Source organism: Bufo gargarizans, chromosome 3 (assembly GCF_014858855.1).
Source record: "Bufo gargarizans isolate SCDJY-AF-19 chromosome 3, ASM1485885v1, whole genome shotgun sequence".
NCBI lineage: Eukaryota > Metazoa > Chordata > Amphibia > Anura > Bufonidae > Bufo > Bufo gargarizans.
Window position 1 is genome coordinate 317,099,001 of NC_058082.1, and position 14,562 is coordinate 317,113,562.

At 49.3% G+C, this 14,562-nt stretch overlaps 1 protein-coding gene across 2 annotated transcripts in view; it reads right to left on the reverse strand.

The window, feature by feature from the left end:
- Positions 1 to 520: 520 nt before the first annotated feature.
- The window catches only part of MTF1 (metal regulatory transcription factor 1), a 38,142-nt gene continuing 24,100 nt past the window's right edge, over positions 521 to 14,562 (reverse strand). Inside the window, exons 9-10 of one of the 2 annotated variants that reach the window (XM_044284817.1) lie at positions 11,993 to 12,053; positions 521 to 1,282 (exon numbers count right to left, since the gene is read on the reverse strand). In XM_044284817.1, the coding sequence (XP_044140752.1) occupies positions 903 to 1,282; positions 11,993 to 12,053 (441 nt within the window). In that variant the 3' untranslated portion in view covers positions 521 to 902. Of the gene's footprint in view, positions 1,283 to 11,992; positions 12,057 to 14,562 lie in introns of both variants that reach the window. The other variant, XM_044284816.1, reaches the window with a different exon arrangement.

Sequence of the window (14,562 nt, forward strand, 5' to 3'; positions counted from 1 at the left end):
CATGTTCATAGTGCTGGGACAAAAAAAATGCAATTTTAATATATGCAAATGAGCCTCTAGGAGCAATGGGGGTGTTTCCGTTACACCTAGAGGCTCTGCTCTTTCTACAACTGCCACGTCCTCTGTACTTTGATTTTCAGAGTCATCACACCTGGCCCTGACTTCTCCTAAAGTAAAAGTGGAGAGGGAGAATGGCAGTTGTAGAGAGAGCAGAGCCTTTAGGTGTAATGGCAACGCCCCCGTTGCTCCTAAAGGGTTATTTGCATATATTAAAACATCATTTTTCTCAGTAATGCGGGCACATATGAACATGGGACCAACACAGATGCCTTCAGCTACAAAGTGCACATGTAACAGGTCAGGAAGTGTCATAGGTACAAATCTGCTGACAGATGCCCTTTAATGGCAAAAGATTAGCAACTGGAACTTAAAAGTAACTGGGATGTCACTTCAAGAATGCAACGTGATCATAAGTAGGCTTTCAGCATCCCTCCATGAAATGATGCAAATAAAGCCAATATTAAAACATGATCTTTTATATAGCTGTCCCATTGTAAAATGTCTAGTAACAATAATACCTCATAAAACAAACTCCAGTGACTTACCTATGTCATGAGTTACATTAAATATATACACCCCCTGAAATTCCACAAAGTGACTTAAAGTGCAATAAAGCAATGGGTTACTGTGTATCCTGGCTAACAACCCTTCTCAGTGCCACAGGGTAAAGCTGCTACCTTTCTATCCATACAATAAAAAGACTCTGTTCATCTATCACATAATAAAATGGTTTGAATGTAGAGATGTCAGTTATGTAGCCAGAGATGGATACTGTGTATTGCAAGTAAGAAGACTACAAAAATATCCGAAACAATTTCCAGTCCATTGGCTGATTTTCCAGTCTACTTGGAAAAACCGCTAAGGCTGATGTCATCTTGCAGTAAGGCTTCCATAGGAACCAGAGAGGAGGACTTCTCTGGACTTCGGAGGGACAAGAAGTCTGAGAGGTCTATAGAAGAAGGTGTCCATGGTTGAGAGTCTGTAGAGTTCATTAAGTGTCCACTGCTTCCTTCACAGGGTGATGGTGGAAGGGGAACAGAATAAGGAGGGGATGGCTCAGCTGCTGGTTTTGGGTCATTGTTCGAGTCTGGGGTGGGACATCTTTTGCGGTTTGCAGATGTCTCTTTAACAGAGTCTCTGCAGGCACACTGACACTGACAGGACTCTTCTTGTTTTATGATGATAACAGGAAGGCTCAAACCAATCTGCTGCATAGTGGTACCTGAAAAACACACAATGTTAGGAGGCTAAGCATCTGCAGCACAGAATCACAAATGGATATGGAAGGTCTATACATACACACGTTGACACAATTGTACCCTTCCGTTAAAGAAGCTGAATCCAGACATACCCACATTTTCACCCAGGCAACTCCCCTAATATGAGCATTGGAGTATTTCATGCTCCGATGCTCTCCTTTGCCATGCGCTGAATTGCTGAATGATCTCTCCATAGGGACTGCTAGGCAGAGGCTTCCACCCAGCAGTGAGCCCGGTGACGTCACCGACACTAATAGGCCGGCTTCAGCTATGCCCTAGCCTGTAAAACGGCCATGGCAGCGTAAAACCCGCCCATTAGAGCCGTTGACGTCACCAGGAACACTGCTAGGCGGAAGCATGAAATTCTCCGATGTTCATATAAGGGGGATGCCTGGGTGAGAATGTGGGTATGTTCGGGTTCAGCTCTGAACCCAGACAACCCCTTTCAAGAAAGAAAAACCCACAATGGTCACTAAAATAAACTTAAATTGACAAAAGTAATAATAAATAAAAATTTTGTTAAAATCAACTAATGAAAATCAGACATTGCTTTTGCATTGTGGTTCAACAGAATAATTTATGAAATGTATAAATAACTAATAAAATTGGCCTGGACAAAAATGATGGTAGCCTTAAAGGGGTTGTCCACTTTATTTTATATTGGTGACCTGAGGATAGGTGATAAATATTAGATCAGCAGTTTGAAGAGAAAGCAGCGGGGGTATGATCACGGCCTTCTCTTCATTGTTTACCTGCTCGCCGTCACAACTGCAGCGGTGAACAGTGCAATTACAGCAATGGCGTCCCATTCACTTCTATGGGACGTCGCCTTCCTGTTCAAATGAATGGGAAAGTACCATAGATGTGAATGGGACCCCTGAGGTGAAATTACAGTGGCGAACAGGTACACAGTGAAGGGAAGGCAGCCCTCTCTCACCGCTGGTTTCTCTCCAAACAGCTGATTGGCGGGTGTGCTGGGAGTCAGCCCTCCCGCCGATCTGATAGCTGATGAACCCCTAAAACTTAATATTTTTTGGCACAACCATTTGAGGCATGCGATTTCTATAACTCTCAATGAGACTTCTGCACCTGTCCACAGGTATTATGGCCTACTCCTCGGGAGCCTACTGCTCGGTCACAGTTTTCCTCTTGCAGCCACGTCCAGGAAGGTTGACTACGGTCCTGTAGACCTTAAACTTCAGAATAACATATGCTACTAACATTAACATCAAGCTGTTTGAAGATGGTCTTATAACCTTTACTTTTAAGATGCTTTTCTATAATTTTCTTTCTAATCTCCTTATAAAATTCTCTTCTTAGCTTTCTTTGTCTTCAGTTTCAAGTTATTTCAGTGACCATTGTGGGTTGTTTTTCTTTAACAGAAGGGTACCAACAATTTTGCCCTCGTATGTATGTGGTTCAGCTCAATTATTGGCAGGTGCCCACCAAATAATCGTGACAAATTACAACAGAGTTATGTTATAGATGTTACAGAACAATGATAAACCTTAAAGGGCTTGTTCACCTTTGGAGGCCTTTCTGCCAGACCGCCCCCTACGTCGCTGAATCTGCGGAAGGAAGCATACTTACCTGGTCCTGGCTCCTTCAGTCCCTTGTTGCTGCTGTCTCACTCCAGTCTCCACATGTCAACTTCCCCTGAGGAAGTTTGTATACGTCGGGGTTGGAGGCACACTGGTCTGTATTTACAATCATTATGGGCTATGGCTTGTCCCTGTAATATACACTGAGAAAGAATATAAACGCAACACTTTCGGTTTTGCTCCCATTTTGCATGAGCTGAACTCAAACATCTGAAACATTTTCTACATACACAAGACCCATTACTCTCAAATAGTGTTCACAAATCTGTCTAAATCTGTGTTGGTGAGCACTTCTCCTTTGCCGAGGTAATCCATCCCACCTCACAGGAGAAAAACCAGTCAGTATCTGGTGTGGCCACCATTTGCCTCACGCAGTGCAACACATCTCCGTCGCATAGAGTTGATCAGGTTGCTGATTGTGGCCTGTGGAATGTCGGTCCACTCCTCTTCATTAGCTGTGCTAAGTTGCAGAATGTTGGCAGGAACTGGAACACGCTGTCGTATACGCCGATCCAGAGCATCCCAAACATGCTCAATGGGTGACATGTCCGGTGAGTATGCTGGCCATGCAAGAACTGGGATGTTTTCAGCTTCCAGGAATCGTGTACAGATCCTTGCATTATGGGGCCGTGCATCATCATGCTGCCACGGTGATGGTCGTGGATGAATGGCACCACAATGGGCCTCAGGATCTCGTCACGGTATCTCTGTGCATTCAAAATGCCATCAATAAAATGCACCTGTCTTCGTTGTCCATAACATACGCCTGCCCATACCATAACCCCACCACCACCATGGGCCACTCGATCCACAACGTTGACGTCGGCAAACCGCTCACCCACACAACGCCACACGCTGTCTGCCATCTGCCCTAAACAGTGAAAACCGGAACTTATACGTGAACCGAACTTCTCTCCAACGTGCCAGACTCCATCGAATGTGAGCATTTGCCCACTCGGTTACGAGGACGAACTGCAGTCAGGTCCAGACCCCGATGAGGAGGACGAGCATACAGATGAGCTTCCCTGAGACAGTTTCTGACAGTTTGTGCAGAAATTATTTGGTTATGCAAACTGATTGTTGCTGCAGCTGTCCGGGTGGCTGGTCTTATACAATCATGGAGGTGAACATGCTGGATGTGGAGGTCCTGGGCTGGTGTGGTTACACGTGGTCTGCGGTTGTGAGGCCGATGGGATGTACTGCCAAATTCTCTGAAACACCTTTTGGAGACGGCTTATGGTGAAGAAATGAACATTCATTGCACTGGCAACAGCTCTGGTAATCATTCCTGCAGTCAGCATGCCAATTGCACGCTCCCTCAAACATTGTGACATCTGTGGCATTGTGTTGTATGATCAAACTGCACATTTCAGAGTGGGCTTTGATTGTGGGCAGTCTAAGGTACACCTGTGCAATATTCATGCTGTCTAATCAGCACCTTGATATGCCACACCTGTGAGGTGCGATGGATTATCTCGGCAAAGGAGAAGTGCTCACTAACACAGATTTAGACAGATTTGTGAGAGTTATGGGTCTTGTGTATATGTAAAAAATGTTTCAGATCTTTGAGTTCAGCTAATGCAAAATGGGAGCGAAAGTGTTGCATTTATATTTTTGCTCAGTGTATGTTTATTTATATGGTTGCCTTTTATTTCTTATTATCTGGTGATATTCGTTACTCATATTAACCTTCTGGTTTTCACTATGCACATTATTTATCTATATATACCTATGTGATTTGATGATAGGTTTGGGCACCTGATTTGGATGTATTAAGCCCATGTGATATATGAAGCTATTTACTACAGGACCATTGTATCCTCCTTTTTCTGTATATGTATGACGCTTTTGTGACTGATTTTATCATATTTATATTATTGATGTGTAACAATAAAGATTTTGTTATTTAGTGGTGTGGTTTTGACTCTATTGGTGTCTATGGGTCATGCGGCTGCTGCAGCTGTGACTTGTCACCCATGCATCTGACCAGAGCAAGGCAGTGGTGGCCCGAAGGAGCTGGACCCCAGTGGTGGGTAAACTGCGGTGATGTGTGTGTGCGTATGTTTGGGGGGAAAGGCAGAAAGGCTCACAAAAGATTAAACAAGTTGCAAGCACCTGGTAGCTCTAACCTAAATATCTTTAACAGCTCCTTGATCCATTTCAGCCCACAACATAGATATGCCCAATTTGGCCTTAAGATGAAAACTTGAACAATCTGAGACAAGGTGCCAAGGGCAAGGTGCCCTACTCAGTTCACCATGTGTATCAAAAGCAACTGTGTTTTAGAGATGATTTCTCAGTTCAAATCCTGATGAGCACTGAGAACGAGGGAGAACGAAAAAGGCTGGCAGCGGTCCATCATGCCAGTGCACTCTTCCTACACTATAATCAATTCTCTATATAATTGGAGGTACACTTTGGCTCCAATAAAAATAATTAGTAGGGTCTAGGCTAAATCATTATAATAACATTATAAAAGTTTTCAGATACACCCCTCACCTGTAGCCTTCTTTACATAATAACCTTTTTACTGCCGAGAATTGCATAGATCATTGCCAACGTGCGTTCATAGTCGGTGTAAATGTACCGCTGATTACCTGATGAACGACCAAAACGCTCGTTCACCGGGTAATTGGACCGTTTGTGCGAACACAAAAAAGGAGATTTTTGTATAACTTACCAGTTAAATCTCTTTCTCGCTCTTCCTTGGGGGACACAGACCTTGGGTATAGCTCAGCTCCCTAGGAGGCGTGACACTAAGTAAAACTGTTAAGCCCCTCCTCCATCAGCTATACCCTCAGCCTGGAGATAGAGGCTACCAGTTGCGTGTCCAAGTAGTGAAAGGATAACAACCAATAACGGAAACAACCAGCCAGCAACCCAACGGGGCGCCAGACCATAACCCTGTAACCAAACACAGAAGGGTGGGTGCTGTGTCCCCCAAGGAAGAGCGAGAAAGAGATTTAACTGGTAAGTTATACAAAAATCTCCTTTTCTCGCCCATTTTCCTTGGGGGACACAGACCTTGGGACGTTCAAGAGCAGTCCAAGAAGGGAGGGACCACAAACCCAAGGCGGAACACCACCAGAGCATCAGGAAACCGCTGCCTGCAAAACCAGGCGGCCCAAAGCAGCATCCGCTGATGCATGCGTATGCACCCTATAGAACTTTGTGAAAGTGTGCAGAGAGGACCAAGTGGCTGCTTTGCACAACTGTTCAGCCGAGGCCCGATGCCTCTGCGCCCAGGAAGCTCCGACTGCTCTGGTGGAATGAGCAGTGACGCCGAAAGGCGGAGGTCTGCCCTTGGCTCGATAAGCCTCAGACACCGCCAGTTTAATGAAACGGGCAATAGCCACCTTGGAGACCGCCAACCCTTTGCGCGAACCCTCCGGAACCACAAACAGGGAGTCCGTGCGCCGAAAGGACCCGGTGACCTCCAAGTAAATCCTCAACGCCCTGACCACATCCAGACGGTGCAGTTCCCGTTCTCTGGGGTGGGAAGGAGAGGGACAGAGCGACGGAAGGACGATGTCCTCATTGATGTGAAAGGCGGAGACCACCTTTGGCAGGAAAGTCGGGACAGGCCGAAGCACAACCTTATCCTGGTGGAAGATCAGGAAAGGTTCGGAGCAAGAAAGAGCCGCTAACTCCGACACCCGTCGGAGAGACGTGACGGCCACAAGAAAGATGACCTTGCAGGACAGAAGGCGAAGGGAGACCTCCCGTAAAGGCTCGAAGGGGGCTGATTGGAGCGCCGAGAGCACCACATTCAGGTCCCAGGAAGGAACTGGAGGGCGGTACGGCGGAACAGAGTGAGCCACCCCTTGTAAAAAGGTCTTAATTGGCCCTAGAGGGGCCAGGGGACGCTGGAGAAGAATAGACAGCGCCGAAATCTGACCCTTCAGAGAACTGAGGCACAGCCCCAGGTCCAGACCCGACTGGAGGAAGGACAGGATTGTGGGAAGAGAAAACCGGAGAGGTGGGATGCTCCGGGACTCACAGAACCCCAGATAGGACCTCCAAACCCGATAGTAGATCCTAGAGGATACGGGCTTACGAGCCCGGATCATGGTGCGGACTACGTCCGCGGAGAAACCCCGTCGCGTTAAGACGGCGGTCTCAATAGCCACGCCGTCAAACGTAGCGAGCCTAAATGCTCGTGGAAGATCGGTCCCTGAGAGAGAAGGTCTTCCCTGGAGGGCAGTGGCCACGGTGCGTCTGCCAACAGCAACATTAGGTCGGCGTACCAAGACCGGCGGGGCCAATCCGGGGCGATTAGAATCGCGGGGACGCCCTCTGCCGCGATCCTCCGAAGAACCCGTGGCAGGAGGGGAAAAGGAGGAAAGACGTACAGAAGGGAGAATTCGCGCCACGGAAGGACGAGCGCGTCGGCGCCGTATGCCTTCGGGTCCCGTGCCCTGGCCAGGTATAGGGGGACCTTGTGGTTGAATTTGGAGGCCATGAGGTCCACGTCGGGGCGACCCCAGCGAAGACAAAGGGCTTCGAACACCTCTGGGTGCAGGGACCATTCTCCCGGGTCGATGGTGGACCGGCTGAGGAAATCCGCCGCCCAGTTGTCCACCCCCGGGATGTAAATAGCAGATAAGGCCGGCACGTGCGTCTCCGCCCAGAGGAGAATGAGGGTCACCTCTTGCATCGCTGCAGCGCTGCGAGTGCCTCCCTGATGGTTTATGTATGCCACAGCCGTGGCATTGTCCGATTGGATCCGAACAGGGTGGCCCCTCAGCAGATGGGTCCAGTGTCTGAGGGACAGAAGAATCGCCCTCAGTTCCAGAATATTGATTGGAAGTCTGGACTCCGATAGAGACCAAACGCCCTGGACGGACCGGGGAGGGAAAACCCCCCCCCACCCCCGTAAGCTGGCATCTGTGGTAATCACCAGCCAGTTCAGTGGACGGAAGGACTTCCCCCTTAGAGGGATATGCAACCACCAGCCGAGGGAAGCCCGAGCCAGGGGAGGCAGAAGAAAGGTCCTGTCCAGACTCCTCGGTGATTTGTCCCAGGCCGACAGAATTGCCCTCTGAAAGGTGCGGGATCGGAATTGTGCGAACGGCACCGCTTCGAAACAGGCAACCATCTTTCCCAACAACCGCATGCTGGATCTGAGGGAAGGGCGGTGATGACGGAGGAGACTGCGAACCGACCCGCGAAGGGCCAGACGCTTGTCCGACGGAAGGCGGACCTCCGCCAACTCTGTATCCAGGAGCATCCCCAGGAAGATCAGCCGTCTGGAGGGGGTAAGGGAAGATTTGGGGTGGTTGATAATCCAACCGAACCGCGTCAGGGTCTCCAGAGTGAGTTCCACACTGCGGGATGTCTGAGAGAAGGAGGGTGCCTTGACCAGGATGTCGTCCAAGTATGGGAGAAGAAAAACACTTCTTGAACGTAGAAGGGCCAAGACAGGGGCCAGGACCTTGGTGAACACTCGAGGAGCCGTCACCAGACCAAAGGGAAGGGCGACGAATTGGAAGTGATCGTCCCCCACCGCGAAGCGCAGGAAGCGGTGATGACATGGAGCAACCGGAATGTGGAGGTATGCATCCTGAATGTCGATTGAGGCCATGAAATCCCCTCTTTCCAGGGAGGCCACTGCGGACCTGAGAGACTCCATCCGGAATCTCTGCAGTCGGAGACAACGGTTCAGGCGTTTTAGGTCCAAGATCGGACGCACTGAGCCTTCCTTCTTGGGAACCACAAAGAGGTTCGAGTAGAACCCCCTGAACCTTTCCGTCGGAGGCACGGGGGCGACGACACCCTTGTCCATTAGAGAGTGAATGGCCGCGAAGAAGGCGGCCACTCGCACGGGATCTCGCGGAGGACGGGATCGGAAGAAACGGTCTGGCGGAATGGACGCAAATTCGATTTTGTATCCGCAAGATACAATCTCGAGCGCCCATGCGTCTGAGATGTGGGCCCGCCATACGTTCCTGAATAGGAGAAGGCGGCCCCCCACCCGGGTGGGTGGGGGCGCACCTTCAGGCAGAGGGCTGCTGGCCTGTGGGAGCCCGTGCAGGCTGGGACTTGCGCCAGGTAGGTTGCGTCCGAAAAAACGGCTTCTTGCGTCTATCCTGGGCTGGGCCAGAGGAAGAAGAACTGGCCGCGGGTCTAGACCCGGTGGGCTTGCGAAAGGACCGAAAATGGGACGAACCAGCGCGACCACGGGGGGCGCCCATTGGCCTGGACTGGGGGAGGTGAGTACTCTTCCCACCCGTGGCCTCTGATATAAGTTCGTCCAGACGGGTTCCGAACAGGCGGGAACCCGTGAATGGTAGGCCGGCCAAAGAGCGTTTGGAAGCGGCGTCCGCCGCCCAAACCTTCAGCCAGAGTTCCCTCCTGACAGAAACTGCCAGGGCAGAGGAACGGGCAATGAGGGCACCCGCATCAAGGGAGGCCTCACAGACGAATTTTCCGGCCTGAACAATTAGTTGGGCTAAGGAACGGAGGTCCTGAACAGGGACGTCCGACCCTAACTCCCGTTCCAGTTGCAAACCCCATTCAGAGACCGCTTTGCCAACCCAGGCGGAGGCAAAGACCGGTCTAAGGGCCGAACCAGAGGCAGTAAATATGGCCTTGGAGAGGGATTCCGTACGACGGTCCTCAACAGACTGGAGGGAAGATCCGTCCTGTACAGGAATAGTAGTGCTTTTGGACAGGCGAGCCACGGGAGGATCAACCTTAGGCGGGGATGTCCACGTGGTCACAGAATCCGCTGGAAAGGGATAACAAATGTCCAGCTTTTTGGGTGTAATAAAGCGGACGTTAGGCCGAGTCCAAGCCTTGGATACCACAGAAGAAAAATCAGCGTGTATGGGAAAAACCTTGGAGGCCTGTTTGGGGCGGAGAAAGGACACGCCGGCCTGTTCAGAGCTGGGGGGGTCATCGTGTAGCTGAAAGGTATCACGGATGCTAGTGACAAGATGCCCCACCGCGGACGCCAATTTGGACGGAAGCTCTGAGTCCATGTCCACGTCCGAATCCGCCAGTTCTCCCTCAGAAAGCGTATCGTTTTGAGAGGATAGACTTGACTGAGCTCGCACGCATGGCGGAGAGAGCGAAGCATCTGGAGAAGATGTGCGCTCAACCCTTGAACGTTTCTGAGTATGCCGGACCCTGGAAGATTCGCTGGGAGGCAGGGAACCAGTGGGGGCGGCAGAAACGGTAGTCCCAGCGGGTGCGACAGGGATTGTGGCAGCCTGCGGGAGAGGCGGTCTATCCACGAGACGGCCCACTACGTGTGTAAGGCTTTCCACCGCCTGAGACAGAGACCTAGCCCAGTCAGGGGGTTCAGAGGCACCGGGGGGCGCAGCGGGAAGCGGGCCCTGCACCGGGGCCTGACATGCAAGGCAATGCGGCTCAGATTGCCCCCGCGGAAAAAGTTCCTTACAGGCGGTACAGGCATGGTACCAGGGTTTGGGGGCACCTGTGGGATCTGACATGCTGAAGTGTGGTTGTACTCTAATATAGAGACCACAAAGGGTTATAGCAGCTATGACCAGGAGGGTTAGGAGAGGGTTAACTGTCCTACCAGTGCCTCAGAAGAACGTCAGGAGATGGCCCAGATCAGCAGCAGCAGAGAAGCAGTGAACAGCAGTGAGCAGCAGAGAGCGCCCACAGAAGCCGAGCGATGTACACAGGAGGTTAGAGTCCCCCCACCGTGTCCCAGCTTCCTGTCAGGAGTGAGGAAGCGCGGGTAACCTCAGCAGAAAGCACGGGGAACAAGCTCCGCCCCCTCCAGCGCTTGAAATGTCTCCCGTGAAGGAGAACGTAGCTCCGCCCCCAAAATGACGCGCGCGTAAGCCCCGCCCCCTGCCGGGACCGCTAAGCCCCGCCCCCCGTTCTCGGCGGGAAGGGGGAGAGAGAGAAGAGAAAAATGGAGTCAGCCCCGAATGAGGGGGAGGGGGGGGGAGAAAGATAGCAGCGTGGGGAGGAACGGCGTGGGGGTGCTGAGGATGCTGCTGTGCTGCATTGTCCTGCAGATGAGCGCTCAGAATGAGCGACCACGGGTGCCCCCCTTACCCAGAGGGGTAGATGCTGCAGATAGGGACGGGGTATGGGCTGGAATAGCCATCTCACCGTCCGACGTCTTCACCCTCAGTCCTTTCCAGCAGGGTCGCCCCTTCAGCCACTGGCACCGCAGTGGCAGGAAGCTGGAAGAGGGGCTTGGCGTGCGGGCGACCCCCTAGCTGGCGGGATGTAGGGGAGCCATTGCTGCCCAGATCCTCCTATTGCTTCTGTGGGGGAGGCAGCAGTGCAGATAAGTTGGCACTGGCGCAGCTCAACCCCGGGAGAGCAGAGAGGTCTAATGCGCCTCTGGTATCCCTAGGAAAAAATAAAATAACAAAATTAGAAGAAAAAGTAAAAATAACAAGGAGAAAACAGCCCTGCAGTAGCAGGGAGTGTCTTGCCTCCTTGGACACTAAGCTAAAACTGGTAGCCTCTATCTCCAGGCTGAGGGTATAGCTGATGGAGGAGGGGCTTAACAGTTTTACTTAGTGTCACGCCTCCTAGGGAGCTGAGCTATACCCAAGGTCTGTGTCCCCCAAGGAAAATGGGCGAGAAATCCTAATTTCCTAACAGCAGATTATGCTGTGTAAACACAATCTACTGCCGGGAAAAACGAGTCTGTATGGGGGACGAGCGATGTCATTAGAGATCGCTCCATGTAAATGCACCCGTATCCTCCACCAGCAAGCATCATATTGTCAGGACGGAACACTTCCTTCCCAATAATCTGCTGTAATATCATCCCGTCTAAAAGGACCTTTTCTCTACATCTGGCATGTAGCATCTTTGGAGGCTGGAATCACAAAACCCGTTTTTGATGCAGTTTCAGGTGCAATTCTTGATGCAGCTTTTTCTGTCAGAAGTGGATCCATAAGGCAAGAGATGTATATACTTCCTTTATATTTCCCATTTCTTTTGAAATCACTTCTGGCATTGGCGCATCAAAAAATCCACGTGTGGTCCCAGCCTCGAGAGTCGCATGCAGTTTTTTTGAGTATATAAACAATGGTAACATCCTTTGTCTACCAACTTTGATGAGAGACGTACCTCCAGTGCTAGTAAGTGGGACTGTAGTGGTGAAGTATACCTTCTCTACCTTTGGAGCTTGCTGCTGTGTAAAGAAATAAAGTTAATTACTTAAAGCGGGGGAACATAAGTGGATCAAGCACCCAACTATTTTTTTGTCCATTTTACAAAAGAAGTTCATACAGAGTAAACATAACTATCAAATAACATTAAACGTCTCTTAAAAGGGTAACCTATGATGAAAAAATGAAGCGGCAGCAGATCTGCTCAAAGCGCTTCGGCTTCCATAGACTCTGCTTTGCTTTTGGAACATGCAAAGTACGAATCCATACATAGTCTAGGGGATCCGCACTCTGTATGATCTAAGCTGAGGCGATGAAAGTCAAATGGGTAGCACGCTCTGAGCAGAGCTGCTGCTACTTTGTGTTTTCATCAAAGGTTTAGTTACATCTATTTTGGTCACAGACTTCATTCAGACAGAAGGGATAGAAGTCGTGACTCTTTGTGCTGTACGGCGTTTGTTCTTTTATAGCGGTGCTGGAAAGTTTGTGAACCCTTCAAAAATTTCAATATTTCTCCAGAAATATGACTTAGTTTTTCATCAGATTTTCACACAAGTCCTTACAGTAGATAAAGATAGCCGAATCAAACAAATGAGTGAGAAATATTAGACTTGGCCAGTTATTTATTGAGGAAAAATTGAAAATTATCCAATATAACATTCGCGAGTGCCAAAAGTATGTAAACCTTTAGGATTATCAGATAATTCGAAGGTTAAATAAGAGTCAGGTGTTTTCAATCAATAAGATGGCAGTTTTGAGCTGGTGACCCGTTTTATTTAAAGAACGTGAATCTATCAAAGTTTGATATTCACAACATGTTTGAGGAAGTGTATCATGGCACGAACAAAGGAGATTTCTGAGGACCTCAGAAGAAGAGTTGTTGATGCTCATCAGGCTGGATAAGGTCTGATCTTTACATTGATCTGTACTACTGAGGAGGGGGTTAGAGACACCGAAAAGCATAATCTCTGTCGATCTGCTGTTTCATACAGTAAAGAAGAAAAGGCATTGATGACTCCTGCATTTGAAGTGGGCCCTAGCACTGTTTCCTGCTCTCCATTACAGACGTCTCTTGACATCAAGGAGCTCAGTTGACAGGCAAGCAAGACATTGCAGTTAGGTGCACTTATCACCTTCCCTGGCAACGTCCTTTTAGTTGTGTGCAGTTGTGCTACAGCCTGGTGAATGCTAAGCAGCAGAAGATAAGTCTAGTTGTTCCAGGAGAGTGAGTACTGTATATCCACAGACTGCAACGTGTGCTGCAGCACAACCTACCAAGTCTGTGATATAGAAATGTAATTAACGTCAACAGTACTATGGTATATATTGGAGTCTACTGAGACAGTATATATTGAAACATTGATAATACACCGGCACTCGCACAAAAAATGGACTGACGCTGCGGTACCGCAACGGTATCGCCACCGTTGAGAATCAAATAAATGATGTATGCAATATGTATGTTAGGTACTGCGCGACGTATACCCCCTTTATTTTCCCTGCCTATTGGCACTTGAAAGGTCTGCAGTGTGTAAATACAGAAACTCACAGGTTTTTGAATACCTTATCCTGGGTTGTCATCTGCGAGGGCTGTTTCTCCTGCGTCTTTCTTGATTTTCTAGATTTTCCTTTTTTCTTTTGTGCCGTTCGGGATGGGGAAAGGTGTAGGGGGCTGGACCCTAGTAGGTATTGGAGATTTTTTGTAAACTCCAGAGCTTGCCCCGGCTGGTGGCACAGCTCGTTGTTTGAAAAAAACGCTTTTTCGCGCTCGCACGGCGCGCCGCGTGACGTCACGGCAGAAGCTACGGTGGACTAGAGTTACTCCAACGAAGCGCTGGTTACTCCCAGGCTGTGAGCTGCGATTGGCCAGCGCTGCAGCCTAGGAGAAGGAGACGCCCACAGGACAAGGGAAGACCCGCCTACTATAACTTAAGAAGCAAAGGTACCGGAGTCTATAACGGGAGAACGGAGCGGCGCCCGGGGATAATAGTAAGTGCAGTGAGATCCCCGGACGCCGCTCTATATGGCAGCATACTCAGTTCACATAGTTTATACAAGTGAAAGGTCCTCTTTAAGAAAAAAGGAAAATCTAGAGAATCAAGAAAGACGCAGGAGAAACAGCCCTCGCAGATGAGAACTCAGGATAAGGTATTCAAAAATATATTGAAACATCATTCATATTCGAGATACCATCCATGTGCCTTTTATGATTTCTTAAATGTTGTTTTATATTATGTGTTATTTGGATCTAACCATTAGTCGCCAGTATTTTATTTTGATCCTTTTTATATTATTATTATTGACAGATTTAGTATACCTTAAGTGCTAACCGTTTTGGCAATTGTCTTTTATCCTTTTTTGGGCTCTTGGGTTGCTCTTGGGTTCAGCAGCCTGGTTGTAACATTCGGTATATCTAGGAGTCCATACTTTTTGTGAGTGAGCTCCTATTTGTATATTTTGGCTGAGACATCTATCAAAGTCTGATCTTCACAACACATGTTTGTGGAAGTGTATCAACAAGGCAGATTT